The sequence below is a fragment of the Scylla paramamosain genome, chromosome 3, assembly GCF_035594125.1.
Source record: "Scylla paramamosain isolate STU-SP2022 chromosome 3, ASM3559412v1, whole genome shotgun sequence".
Classification (NCBI taxonomy): domain Eukaryota; kingdom Metazoa; phylum Arthropoda; class Malacostraca; order Decapoda; family Portunidae; genus Scylla; species Scylla paramamosain.
Genome location: NC_087153.1, coordinates 30,170,522 through 30,185,521, shown reverse-complemented (window position 1 = coordinate 30,185,521; position 15,000 = coordinate 30,170,522). Strand labels below are relative to the sequence as shown.

At 44.6% G+C, this 15,000-nt stretch overlaps 1 protein-coding gene across 7 annotated transcripts in view; it reads left to right on the top strand.

Annotated features, from left to right (window-relative positions):
* Positions 1 to 15,000, top strand: part of LOC135093493 (protein pangolin, isoforms A/H/I/S-like) — a 39,718-nt gene that overhangs the window by 17,652 nt on the left and 7,066 nt on the right. For 2 of the 7 annotated variants that reach the window (XM_063992822.1, XM_063992781.1), the window contains 6 exons: positions 4 to 99; positions 193 to 263; positions 863 to 990; positions 1,678 to 1,834; positions 2,621 to 2,687; positions 14,038 to 15,000. The exon at positions 14,038 to 15,000 is cut by the window's right edge and continues 7,066 nt beyond it. In XM_063992822.1, the coding sequence (XP_063848892.1) occupies positions 4 to 99; positions 193 to 263; positions 863 to 990; positions 1,678 to 1,834; positions 2,621 to 2,687; positions 14,038 to 14,506 (988 nt within the window). In that variant the 3' untranslated portion in view covers positions 14,507 to 15,000. Of the gene's footprint in view, positions 1 to 3; positions 100 to 192; positions 264 to 862; positions 991 to 1,239; positions 1,397 to 1,677; positions 1,835 to 2,620; positions 2,688 to 3,089; positions 3,138 to 13,152; positions 13,547 to 14,037 lie in introns of all 7 variants that reach the window. The other 5 variants (XM_063992829.1, XM_063992813.1, XM_063992807.1 and 2 more) reach the window with 4 other exon arrangements.

Here is a 15,000-nt window from a genome sequence, read left to right as displayed (position 1 = left end):
CAGCTCGTACTTGCCCCATTCAGTATCAGGACTGCCATTCTGCGCACGCCCCGCATATCCTGCGCATACGTGTCCCCCAGGCATCTGTTCTACGCTAAGGTGTTTATCTCATTAGTTCTAACGCGCATGATAACCTTGTCGCCTCACCCATGTGTCCTCATCGCCCGTTTTCTCCCATCTGTCTCCCCGCAGACACCAGGGCCTTGACCAAAAGCAGTCTCTGCAGGGAGAAAAGACACAAATGATCGAGACCAAAAACGGAGGTGAGTACTCGAGTCTTGAGATCCTTTGTTATCCATACGAGTGTTTATTGCCTGACGTGTTACCTGTGCCTATCAGTATACTATTACTACTGCTACTCTACTACCACTACTATACTACTACTACTACTACTACTACTAGTACTACTACTTTTACTACTACTACTACTACTACTACTACTACTACTTCTATCGTTAATGTTACTGTTATTATTATTATTATTGTTGTTGTTAAATATCTGTTTTTAAGGCAAGATAGTTTTATTAGTGTTAGTTGTTATCTTAAAAATACGAAAAGTGTAGGCTTACTTGCCTTATTCGGGGGTGAGGGGGTGGCGTGCAGGAGGGGTGACGGAGGTGAGTTGAGGTGATAGTGAGGGAGAAGCTTGTGAAAGATCCTGCTCCTCCCTCACCCTCTTCCTCTCTCAGTTGTCGCCTTTCCTGTGGCCTGTAGGGAGGCAGGGGGGATGTTGAGGTTATCGTAAGGTTTAGGGGGTGATAGTGATAGTGATGGTGTGATGGTGCCCCGCGCGACAGGTAAGTCAGCGCGGGGCTGCATCAAGTAACTGGTGCTGACAGTGGTGGTGTTGATGATGTTGCAGAGAAAAAGCCGCACATCAAGAAGCCGCTGAACGCCTTCATGCTGTACATGAAGGAGATGCGCGCCAAGGTGGTGGCGGAGTGCACGCTCAAAGAAAGCGCTGCCATCAACCAGATCCTGGGTCGGAAGGTTGGTCTGCATGTCTTACTCCTTCACTTTATTATTATTATTCCTACATTGTTTTATACTGATATATTTGTCAAAAGAGCCAGCGCGCCCCCCGCCACCCTCTGCTTGGCGCGGGGGCGCCGCTGGCTCTCGGGATGTCCCTCATACAAGGGTTCTGGTGAAAAATAAAGTTCATTATCAATAGTTTTGAGGATAAATTGACATAGGACAATCGGCGATTCAATCTAATAAGCCATGACTTGGCTGCAGTGGCACGCACTCACCAAAGAGGAGCAGGCCAAGTACTACGAAATGGCGCGGCGGGAGAGACAACTACACATGCAGATGTACCCTGGATGGAATGCCCGGGATAACTATGGCATGATGAAAAAGAAAAAGAGAAAGAAAGAGAAGACTGGTGATGGAGGTAGAGGAAATTACTCTGTTGTAGCTTCCCCGGGCTGAGGCAGGACCGGCCGGCCTCGCCACCGCCCTGCCGCAGGCAGCAGCGCCGCCTCCATCTGTTCCCCGCTACTCCTTTCTCCTCCCCCGCCTCCGTGCGGAGGACCCACCAGCAGGGAGCAACAGGAGGCTGAGCTGCTGCCGCGATGAGGTGCCGGCGAGGCTGTCGCCGCGGCCTGCTAGCCCGTCGAGCCGCACTCCCTCTTGGGATGGTCGGCACTAATCTTCATTTAACTTTCCCTGCAGTGGCATGCGCTTAGCCGCGAAGAACAGGCCAAGTACTATGAAATGGCGCGTAAAGAGCGCCAGCTTCACATGCAGATGTACCCGGGCTGGTCCTCACGCCAAAATTACTCGCAGGGGAAAAAGAAGAAACGTAACCGTGACAAAACCCAAGATGGAGGTACCTACTTGCCGCACACAAAGCTCTTCCTGTTAAGCAACTGAGGCCCTGTTGCGGGCAGTGCCAGGTATCGGGGGGGCGCCGCGCCCTCGGGCACCGACACCTGCCCCGACACGCTGGCACGCCCCTCCATTATGGTTCTAAATTTACTTATTAGCTTCACTCTTAACTTATTCATTATTGTCAATTTTACTTGAATGTTATTATATGTTTGCTTTTGTCTTTTTGCTGCCTGTTTGCATACATTCATATTTCTCTTTTCTTAATCAGTGGACGTTGCTTAATTGGATTGTTGCGGAATGTTTCTGCTAGTTTTCACTATTCCAATTATTCATTATATTTTCCGTATCATATAACTGGGATGAATGTACCATTTGCTGACCATTATTAGTCTTGGACCAGTCACGAGCACAGGCCTCGTGGATCTCCACTGTTATTTTCAGTAGCATCTTTAAGCAGACAGGTTTATGCCATCCTTTGGTTTTGTCACTGTCAGTCATTCTTATTGCTATGCCACTGGGAGAGTCAAATGAAGATGTTATGAAAATAACACTGCAGATGACCTTGACAATATGTCAGAATCTGCTTTTTTCCCAGAATCTGCTTTGTCTCAGTCATCTAATTCCTCAGTGCATGAATTCTTAATATTTCAATAATCTTGTTGCTCTCAGCATGAGTTGTTCTTGTGTCATCATATACAGTACGTGATGCCTGAGATACAGTGTCATGATACAGACGTGTCCGTGCGCCTCCACCACCTCCTCTAATCTTGCCACTCGTCCTCAGCTAATATGAAGAAGTGCCGCGCGAGATACGGCCTGGAGCAGCAGAGCCAGTGGTGTAAACCTTGCAGGTGAGTGCCACCCTCCGCCCCCCAACCTCACCTTCCTCATCCCCCTCCCCGCCCCATCCACTGCCTCCCACTCCCTGCACCCACTTCCCCATCCTTCCCCTACATACAGGAAGCCGCCCCCAACCTCCATCCTCCCCCGCCCAGCAGACACCAGTCCCTCATCCACACCCTCCCCCCCCCCCTCTGTGTCCACTAACATCTCCACTCCATGGCACAGTCGGTGTCTATTTCTTTCTTTCTTTCTTTCTCGTGTATGTGTGTTTTCTCCTTTTCTCTCTTTTTTTGCTTGTTGTAAATAAAAAGAAAGACAAAAAAAGAAAGACAATAGGTGCCACAACTCATTTTCTGCTGCCAGGCGTCGCGTCCCAGAGTATAATTGCCACATTCCCCTCCCCTTTACAGCTGGTACCTCCCACCCTCCACACTTCTTGTTGATTCCTCTTCTCCTAGGTGGGTCTGTCGTCAGTCGTGTATTTTCATTAGAGTATCTATGCTCATCCACTCCCCTTACCACTCCTTAACCACTCCTACCTCCCTCCTCCTCCTCCTCCTCCTCCTCCTCCTCCTCCTCCTCCTCCTCCTCCTCCTCCTCCTCCTCCTCACTCCTTTATTCTCCCCTTTCCCCACTCCTGTTACCTTCCTCCATCCTCACTACTTTCCTAATGCCAACCTATCTCACTCATCCTTATCCTCCCCTTCCCCCTCCCTCTTTCGCTCCCATACATCTCATTCCTCGTTCTTTCTTCATATCTGTTGTTAACTCTCCTTTTTATCTTCTCGTTTGTCTTTTCTTCCCCTTCATCTTCTCCTCTACCTCTTCCTCCACACGTCCATCCTCATCCTCCCTTTCCACCATCCTCCTCCTCTTCCATCTTTCTTCCTCTTCTCTTTCAGCCCGCCTCAAAAGTCCCTCCTTCCCTTCCGCTCCAAATAACATCTTTCCTCCCTCCCTCACTTCCTCCCTCCCTCCCTCCCTCCCTCCCTCCCTCCTCCTCCTCCTCCTCCTCCTCCTCCTCCTCCTCCTCCTCCAAGTATAATCTTAATAACGCCCTTATGCTCCTAAATTTTTAAGTTGTATAAAATCTATCCTCTTTATTTTTCCCTTACATCACAGTCATTATTATTATTATTATTATTATTATTATTATTATTATTATTATTATTATTACTATTATTACTATTATGTGATTTCTTGATTTTAGTTTTGGTTTACTTCGTAGATCATTTTTTGTTTTAACGGTTTTATTTATTTTTTTTTCCTTTTTTTTTTTTTTTTTTTATCAGGACGTCATCAACATTTTTTTCTTGTCACCATTTCATCCATTTTCCGTGTGTGGGCTGCTCGCGGATGAAGAGGAGAACAAACAGGTGCTTCGGGAGGGACGCCTGAAAGTAATCACAGCCTTTGTTACGCTTTTCTTTCCCTTTTTTTTTTCCCCCATCTACTTTTTCTCTTTTTTTTTTATATATACGTCTAAATGCAAAACAGAAGGATTATTACTATTATTTTTTTATTTTATTTATTTCATGTCCCTTTTTATTTGTTTTGTGTGTATGTATGTCTTATTTTTTTTCCTTTTTTTATTCTCTTTTCCCTTCCATATTTTTCATCCACTTTTTTTAAACAGGCGGATTTTTTCTTCGAGTATTGCTGCTATTATTTTGTTTATTTCATATCTTTGTTTGTTTGTTTGTTTGTTTGTTTGTTTGTTTTATCTTTCCTTTTTTGTGTGTGTGCTTTCGTTTTTACTTTTTTTCTTTTGTTTTCTTTGTTTCCTTTACAGAGGAGATTGCAGTCACCGCGGAAACTCTTCTATTTTTTTTGTTTCTTTGTTTGTTTGTTTGTCTTGTTTTTCATCTAGAGTTTGTATAAATCTCTCTCTCTCTCTCTCTCTCTCTCTCTCTCTCTCTCTCTCTCTCTCTCTCTCTCTCTCTCTCTCTCTCTCTCTCTCTCTCTCTCTCTCTCTCTCTCGTAGACAAGATTTTCCATTCATTCATAGCGTTTACTGTGTGTGTGTGTGTGTGTGTGTGTGTGTGTGTGTGTGTGTGTGTGTGTGTGTGTGTGTGTACTAATTCTACTATGACGAAAGAAAATATGCATAAAATAAGATGTTATATTTTTGTTTATTTTCTGAGTTTTTTTTTTTTTTCTCTCCTTTTCTTTCTCCTTCCAGACCATCCCTCTCCCTCCCCCCTCCCCTCCCTCTCCCTCCGCGTCTTTGCTCTTTTCCTCACTTTTTTCTCACTTTCTTTTTTACTCATCCTTTCATCTCCGTCACGTATCTTTTTTTTTTTTTATGCATTCTTCATTCGTAATTCTCTTCTTCTTCTTCTTCTTCTTCTTCTTCTTCTTCTTCTTCTTCTTCTTCTTCTTCTTCTTCTTCTTCTTCTTCTTCTTCTTCTTCTTCTTCTCTTCTTCTTCTTCTTCTTCTTCTTCTTCTTCTTCTTCTTCTTCTTCTTTATGCAATTAATGGTGTGTTATTCTCTCTCTCTCTCTCTCTCTCTCTCTCTCTCTCTCTCTCTCTCTCTCTCTCTCTCTCCTCTCTCTCTCTCTCTCTCTCTCTCTCCTCCTCCTCTCCTCTCCTCTCCTCTCTCTCTCTCCTCTCTCCTCTCCTCTCCTCTCTCTCTCTCTCTCTCTCTCTCTCTCTCTCTCTCTCTCCTCTCTCTCTCTCTCTCTCTCTCATTACGTACCGCGTACTTATTCATCTGCGTATCTTATATATACCACACACACACACACACACACACACACACACACACACACACACACACACACACACACACACACACACACACACACACCGTCTCTCTGTTCCTTCACATATTATTCATCCGCCTTGCATTACACACACACACACACACACACACACACACACACACACACACACACACACACACACACACACACACACACACACACACACACACAGACAGACAGTACGCATACACAGGCACTCTCCTCCTCCTCCTCCTCCTCCTCCTCCTCCTCCTCCTCTTCTCTTCTTCATGATGCTGCTTCGCTTGTGATCTCTCATTCTCTTTCTGTTCATCAGTTTCCGAGAGGCATTTTTGAAGGAAATTATCTGCTTTACCTTTCAAATGTTGGTTTACTCTCCTGATAAAAAGCAACAGTATCTTCTCTCTCTTAGTTTTCTTTTTTTTTTTTTTTCTACCAACATCCTTTTTTTTTAATCTGTTCTTTTTCTACACACGGTAGATAAGTATAGAAGCAAGTAAGTAAGCACTTGAATAAGCTTACTAGTTATGCATACTAGCAAAAGAAAAAAGAAAGAAAAGTTGTGTGTGTGTGTGTGTGTGTGTGTGTGTGTGTGTGTGTGTGTGTGTGTGTGTGTGTGTGTGTGTTCATTCGTTCGTTCGTAAGATCAGCCGATGCTTCTTAAGTTTTTATACGAGTTTGTGTCGCTTGGTGTGGTGATGGCGGTGGTGGTGGTGGTGCAGGTGGTTGCAATGAGTAAGACGAATCATATTATTGTGTTTCTCAGAAGTAATATAATTTAGTCTTATTTGGAGAGAGAGAGAGAGAGAGAGAGAGAGAGAGAGAGAGAGAGAGAGAGAGAGAGAGAGAGAGAGAGAGAGAGAGAGAGAGAGAGAGAGAGAGAGAGAGAGTTACCGAGTATCACATAACCCTCATGAGAGCGTCTGCCCCACATAGACCATTCAACCATCCTAGTTTCAGCGGCAGAATTGGGTCGTTATGTGAAAGGAAGCAAAAAAAAAAAAAAAAAAAAAAGACTCCTGTCTCGTCTGTCATTAGGAGGCGAGGACCGGGAGGGAAGGTCAGACGGGGACATGAAGACGGTAGGAGTGACGTGATTGTGTTGGGTACAGGAAGGTGGTTGAATGGATAAGATGGAAAGCTGATGGATGAGTGCTTAGAGTGACGTAAGTCTCTCTCTCTCTCTCTCTCTCTCTCTCTCTCTCTCTCTCTCTCTCTCTCTCTCTCTCTCTCTCTCTCTCTCTTGCTCGCTCGCTCGCTCGCTCGCTAAAATTAAAATAATGATGATGATGATGAGATGATAATAATAGTAATAATCCAAAGGTGGCGGTGTTTGTGTAGTTCTTAATGAGCAGGGTGAAGGTCAGGCTAGAAATAGGAGGCAGGTGGTGGAGGGGCAGCTTCTAGATGCTGGGACGCCTTGCCTTGGTGATCCCCTGAACCCCTGAGCTGCCCTGCCGTAGATTCCTATTACTGGAAGAGTGTCAGCTCCCCACCCACCACCCTCCTCACCCTGGCCTCGCTGTGACTTTGGGTTCGGGAAGAAGTTAGTTTGTTAGCTGGAGCATTCTGAAGCGTATCGGCGCCTAATTTCGATTATTTTTAACTGGCTAGAGTGGGTGATGTTATTGGAGTTTTCACATGTGCTTTCATGTAGTAATAGCTTAACAAGGATTTTTGTATCATCAGTAAAAAATATATGTAAGGTAAAAACACTTCAGAGAATCCGACTAAATGATTTCTTTTGGCTTTTGAGAATAATCCCTCTTAAGAAAACAAACCGTATAAAAGTTACATTCGACAGAGAGAGAGAGAGAGAGAGAGAGAGAGAGAGAGAGAGAGAGAGAGAGAGAGAGAGAGAGAGAGAGAGAGAACAAAGAATTCTGTCCAGTGTAATTATCGATTGTTTTGTTTTCTGCGCCGCAACAACCGGATCATGTGGCGCAGCTTGAATGTGATTGGTATGACAACCTCACCGCCACCACCACCACCACCACCACTACCACGCGTTGAAACCAGAAGGGAGTTCATGCAAACTGCTCGAGTGTGTCGGGTCCTCCCTCCACATTCCCAGCAGCGTCACCTCACGCTCCACACTCACTCCCACTCCACCAGCGCCGTCACCTCGGCTCCCCCACCACACACTCCTGCCCACGTCACTTAGTCACTAATCCCTCGCGTGGCCAGCCAGCCTCGCGCCTCCGTCCTTAATGCTTCTTTTTTTCCGGATTGAATCCCAGAAAAAGCGTCACTTGGGAGTAATCACACTTACGACAAAATGAGCATTTATGACAAAATGGGCATAAAAGAAAAAAAGTCAAAGAAAACGTTAAATAAAACGTTAGATGTCGTGCAGTACAAGAGTTTCCAACAAGTGCGTCGCTCTGGATTCCCCTTCGTCATAGAAGGAGAAAGACCATACATAATGCACACGTGGCTGGCAGATTAAACAACTCTGTCTCCCAACTGTGTGTGAGGCGGAGCGAGCAGAGAGAGAGAGAGAGAGAGAGAGAGAGAGAGAGAGAGAGAGGAGGCGTGTACTGTACTAGTCTAACATGCAAGGGGAGGGAAGGTGGGTGTGTGACTGTGCGTGGGGCGGTGCCTTGCTTGCCTTGGCCCGCCCAGTCATGAGCCAGTAAGGGGAGGGGTGGTTATGGTGGTGGTAGTGGTGGTGCCCTTGATCTACTAAGGCGCTGGCCATGAGGAGGGTTTAGTTAGACTGCAGGGTGTGATATTGATACCCAACGTGATGTGGCGAAGAATAAGGAAACGAGGCCCCGGCGATGACGTGAGTGGCTGGCGACGATTTACGAGTGAGTGATGTGGGACGACCAGTAGTTGTTACTTCATATTGACGACTCGTGTGTGTGTGTGTGTGTGTGTGTGTGTGTGTGTGTGTGTGTGTGTGTGTGTGTTCCTTTTTTTATTTTTTTTTTACTCTCTCTCTCTCTCTCTCTCTCTCTCTCTCTCTCTCTCTCTCTCTCTCTCTCTCTCTCTCTCTCTCTCTCTCTCTCTCTCTCTCTCTCTCTCTCTCTCAATAAATAAATAAATAAATAAATAAATAAATTTCAAAAGTACATAAAAATCGTTGCTCTCCCAAAATAAATAAATAAAAATGAAATAAAAAAAAGTAGGTTGAGCAGAAAAGTGTTCATATTTTGATGTTGACATTGCGTGTGTGTGTGTTTAAAGTGTATGGAGTGAGCGTGAGTGTACTGCGTGTGTATGGTAAGAGGATTTTTCCGCGATTGTGTAACTGTGTACGTAACTTTTTTTGCAGTCTGTAGAAAGACTCAACATGCATGACCTACTACAGAGAGAGAGAGAGAGAGAGAGAGAGAGAGAGAGAGAGAGAGAGAGAGAGAGAGCCTGTCTCTTTTAAGGGATAAATGTACTTTTTTCAGGGAAGTATGTCATTTTCATCCGTCAAAATAGTCTTGATTTTTTTTTTTTTTTCTTGTTTCTGTCAGTAATAGGTTTGAATTCCTTAGCCACACACCAAGATACGCCATCTAGTTAACACATGATAATGCAAATTCCCATAGCGATACCAGTTCCTCACAAGAACGCAGCATAAATGCTGAACATATTGATTATATTCACTGGGAAATCAGATAGCTTGTCACAGCAAAGGATCAGAGGAAAGTACATTACTCGTAGTCCACAGTTAAAGGGCGAGTAACATATGCACTTCCCTCCGATTTGGTTAAAAAGCTTTTCCTCAGGTCCACTGATCCGCTGAACGTCTATCATTTGTCAGGTTTTATAAGATTGTCAGCAGATCAAAAGACTTCAAACTTAGGGAGTCACAGAGCACAGCGGAGGCGAGTGCAGCGAGTTACTCAGCTTGTCACCACAGCTACACCTTCCGTGAACACCAAGAATGCAACACGCAAACAAAAAAACATTAAACTCAAAGGAAAAGCAAAACTTACCGCTTGATATTTGGGTCATGGATCAAAGAGCACCAAACACGCGACACACATCCTTCCACAGACCACACACAGCATCAGCGTCACCGGGGGCTGGGTGGCGCGCACACCACCACGCCAGCCAGTCACTAGTGCTGCAGTCAGTGGAGAGAGAGATGGTATCTCTTTTGGGACCTTAGTGGTTTGCCGTAGAATGTTTTGATATTAATGAACTAAAGGTTTTCTTACATTTATACCCTCTCCACTGCATATTACCAAAACATGAAAGACATGGAATAGATTTTATCCTATAAAACCCAAATAATGGAAGTTCCCTGGAAGGATTCATTATTCACTAAACTTTGTTCCCAGATGTCATGTTACCACGTTTACTTGAACTTAAGTTTGTTATCGAGATTCTATCACTGAAAAAGCAAACATCAAACTAGCTGTCATCTTTTATGTGGAAGCCCTAAGTGTAGTGCAGCACTCATTGCATCTTGACAGCCAAGGGAGAGGCACGTGACACACAATCCATGTTGTTGTCTATTTTCTCGCAAGTTAATCAGTAATAGACTTACTAAGGAAACATGAGGAAAACTGAGATATTTTTATGGTAACAAACATTTCATTGACAGTCTTGTAGTCGTTGACATGAAGCCTTCACTTACCAAGGACTCAGGAACATTAAATCAGATACAACTGCCTCACCATAGCAGAGTTGCATATCATGTAACTTAAGACAAACTGAATATGAGTGTATTGGATGTTGTTATAGTGAAGTGGTTACTGTCACTAGTTGATCTACAAGGGTTTGAAATACCAGCCAGAGCACCTGCCCACCTTCCAGGGATGGTGTGTGACTTCACTCAAGACTTTCCTCCCTGAAGATATGTTCTATGAAAATCCCCATTTACCATAAAAATCCAAGGCCACAGTATGAAGAATTCCTACATTCCAGTCAATCTTGATACTGAAAATCCTGGATGTACTTACAGATCTAGCCCTTGATATTAGCCATCTCCCTCAGGCATGTCCTTTGTATCTGCTATAATCCTGGTGTTATTTTCTAGAGTGTTGCAATGATGTGGTGAAAGCATTGTAACACAGGGAAAGGGTGAGGAGGGAGGTGAGGGATCCCAGTCCACTCATTCCATTATTTAGCTGATGTAAATAGTGACATCACTGAATTGAATGTGTAATTAGAAATGTTTGAGTACAGCTAGTCATGCATTTGCTGGAATTAAAGTACATTAAAGGGAAATAATAAAGCAGTCATATTTCAAACCTCTCTCTCTCTCTCTCTCTCTCTCTCTCTCTCTCTCTCTCTCTCTCTCTCTCTCTCTCTCTCTCTCTCTCTCTCTCTCTCTCTCTCTCTCTCTCTCTCTCTCTCTCTCTCTCACACACACACACACACACACACACACACACACACACACACACACACACACACACACACACACACACACAAGAAATGCAGCTTCCCATATAGAACTATTGAAATCTGGAACGATTTGAAGGAAGAGGTGGTTGCTGCAAACAGTGTTTAAAGAGAAGCTAGATAAATATTGTTGTGGAGACCAAACAAAAGGAGCTTTGGTTCATGCCCTGTACAATACAACTAGGTAAATACACACACACACACACACACACACACACACACACACACACACACACACACACACACACACACACACACACACACACACACACACACACACACACACACACACACCAGTCTTCCTTCGTTTCTGCTGTCTCAAATCTTGTAATAATCTCGGTCACATTTTAGTCACTTTACTATATGGTTAAGAAAAATACTGAACTTGTTCATGTCATGATCAGCTTATGGGCTGCAGATGATGAACCTGTATAAATGTGTGCATCTTAATGGTGTGTGAATGGGGAGCTTATGTGTGTGTGTGTGTGTGTGTGTGTGTGTGTGTGTGTGTGTGTGTGTGTGTGTGTGTGTGTGTGTGTATATATATATATATATATATATATATATATATATATATATATATATATATATATATATATATATATATATATATATATATATATATATATATATATATATATATATGCTTTTTTCTGAGTATTCATCTTCAGCATATATTTTCTTTGATCTTTGTGTCTTTCTTCCTTTCTTTTATGTATCTGTTCCTGTGGCCTCCTCTCAGCTCTGTTATTGAAATCACTCAGCTTTTCATTGGTTCTGATTGTTTCATGGTAGTGGTGCAACCAGTGGATGAATGATTGAGTCTCTCTCTCTCTCTCTCTCTCTCTCTCTCTCTCTCTCTCTCTCTCTCTCTCTCTCTCTCTCTCTCTCTCTCTCTCTCTCTCTCTCTCTCTCTCTCTCTCTCTCTCTCTCTCTCTCTCTCTCTCTCTCTCTCTCTCTCTCTCTCTCTCAGTTGAGCATCTTCAAGTGGTTCTCTTTCATTAGTCTTTCTCAACTTCCCTTGCAGACTCCCAAGTCAATCACTTTCATCAATCACAGGCACAAGAAACTTCATCATCAAGAGAAAACAAATCATCACATTCACTATTTTTATGGGTTTTCTTATACATTTTTTTTATTTTAATTACTTTTATCCCTCTTAACTGCTCCCTTTTTTTTTTTTATCCCATGTGTATTGATTTACAGCTTTACATATAATATTGATCAGTGGCTGTCCAATGCCATTTATGATTTTCACTGACAAAAAAAAGTGTCAACTCATTCCTACTTCCCCGTCCTGTGTTCTGTCTGTCTCCCGAAACACATCAGCATGAGTCTGGACTAAAGATTAATGTAAATGTTGAAGCTTTGCAATCAGACTTATAATCAGGACGTCAGGAATTGTTGAGGACATGCACTTGCTGCCCCACATCTGGAGGTTCTGCTGTCGGGTTTTATTAAAATGCTCACTCTTTTTTCATGGCAGTTTGGCCTTAAAGGATATGGTGAATTTGACATGAGTTAGCACCTTCTTGCCTCTGTCTAAAGTTATGATGAATGCGCTTCAGCAGCTTATTGCAATCAGCTTAACCCACTTCTTGAGAAGGTTCAGGAATGTGCATGCTTTGACATCTTGATGACCTAACACTACAGTAAGACTAGCTCTAGATGGGTGTATGAGTGGGGAATTATCATCCAAGATTATCTCACTTCATTCACAGCTTTTTCTTCTCAAATTCTGGTATCTTTATGAGCACACCTATTCTTTGCTTTTTGATGTAAAGTTGAGCTATTATTAACTCCTTCAGATGTACATTTTAACAATACTATCTTGGATGATAACTCAACTTGGGAGTGAAAGGGACCCTGGCAAAAGGTCTCACTGTTCCATAAATTTTGTGTGCCACTTGGTGTTTTGCCTTAAAGTAGTGGGTGGGTGTGTGAGCGCCTGGCCCAGGGCTCGGTTCGGTGGCTGTCTGGCCCAAGCTGCTCGCCACGCTCACACACCCTCCTCCATTCCCGCCCATTGTTGTCCATTCTAGAACTCTTGTTTTGCAACAGCATCAGAAAATGTGTCTTCCCTCATCTTAACCTTAACGTCATAGTCCCCAAACTGTATTGGTGAGAACTTTTGCTTGAGTGCCCAAGACCAAAGTTAGTCTGACTGAAGGGGGCAAATGTGCCACTAATTAACTTCTCGGTGCACTGCCACGGCCGTGCACCGAGGTGCGGCTAACCCAGGAACTGACACATTTTCTGATCACTGATGCAGGGTTAATGGCAGTAAGGTGAAGGTGAGGCTCTGAGCCAGGGAGTGTGTATAGTGAAGGTGGTGCCCCTTAGTCTCTAACCTTGGTCTCTCTCCCGGGCCTGCAGCCCTGCGGTGTCGCTAGCATCGGGGGCAGGCCTCCCTGGGGTCCCCTCCTCCCTGCTGGGGGCTGCTGGAGCCTCTGGGGGTGTGGCTGCTGCAGCTGCTGCTGCTGCAGCCACCTCTGGGGCGGTCATTGTCTCATTAACTCAGGGTGCAAACCCTGCCACTTTGACCCCCCTGGCTCCCTCAGCAGCATCCCAAGTAGGCACAGGGGGCCCTAGCTACAGCCCCGCTCCAGGTACCCCCATACACTCCATCGTTAACTTAAGTACCAGCACCAGCAGCAGCAGCAGCAGCAGCACAACCAACAACAGCAACAACAACAACAACAGCAACAACAACGGAAGCAGCAGTGGTGTCTCCTCTCCTTCTGAACCTACCTATGTTAATCTCTAGTCTGTGAGTCTTCCACTGTGCTGTGACCTGCTGTGACGGATGTTGAACCCTTATAAGGAGAGGAGCAGTTTTACCGCTAACACCACTTCTTTCTTTGCTAGTTCAATATCCATCACAAGCAGAGTAATCACGTGAGTGTCTTGTAGTGATTCATCTTGTTTTGTTTATTTTACAGGTTTTGTTTTGTTTGTATTATCCATTGTTATGCATGTGTATGTGTACCAAGGTAACATTTTCCATTAATGACTTTTCTTTCTTTCACTAATATGCTAACTTGAGTCAATAGACAAAGTCGTGTACGTACAGTGTATTAGCCACATGATTTTTATGATTTTTTTGCTTTGATGCATGACAATTTTTCTTTTTTTTTTACAGGATGTGGGCAGTAGCTGCATGAGTAGACATTTTTTTTTGTTACCATGAGGCATGTACCTTTTATCCTCCTAAAAGCATTGCTTTGGCCAGAGTGACTGAGTTGCCTCTTCCCTTCACAGGCGAAAGAAGAAGTGCATCCGGTACATGGAGGGCGAGGAGGGTGAGGACATGGCACCTGGATCGGCCGACAGTGTAGATGCCTCGCAGGAGAGTAACGACGAGGATGACCTTCAAGAGATGTCGTCTCCATCAACCGCGATGGTGGGTGACCAGACTGCCACTTCGCCGGCTTCCTCCAGCCTCATGCCCTCCCCCGGGCCTTCCTTGGCATCGCCATCGGGACCGCCATCGTTGCTCATGCAATCGCCAGCCTCCCTAGCCTCCCCACTAACGCCAGGGGAGGGCCCCCCACTACCCATCAACCAGGTGCCCCAAGTCCCGCATCCCCAACGGCCCCCCGTGGGCACCAATCCCCGTGACATTAACAACCCTCTTAGTGTAAACCAGTTGACTGGCCAGTGCGCTAGCAACAAGCCCGATACTGGGTCTCAAGACTCTTCGCATCCCGCCATGGTGAGCGTCACATGACCCACTGCAACCTTAGCCCCCAACACCCACAAGCTGTGCTGGACACGCCCGCCCCAACCCTCATACCCACACTGCGCCTTTCACCACGAAAAAGTGCTATAATGAATGCTTAATAATTTCTGTCGAGTGTCGTTTCTGGTGGACAGTTGTTCGTCGGGTTTTCAGGACCAAAATTTTTCCCGCTAGGATGGGCCTGTGCCAGTACAGTCACCAATACCTCAGTGTCAAGAGTGTGGCTGAAGACAAAGACTTGTGGCCCCTGCTTGGCACCATCCCTGTATATAATGTTCCTTCACATCATGAATCAACCCTCCATTGTCTCACTCACAGCAGTGTTAGGTACTCCACTCTGAAGCTGCTAGGCCAGCCCTTCACTTTGTTCTATTCTGCAAATTTTTAAAAAAAATTTATGCAAGTTCTATATTGAATATTGCCGTATAAATGAACACACACACACACACACACACACACACACACACACACACACACACACA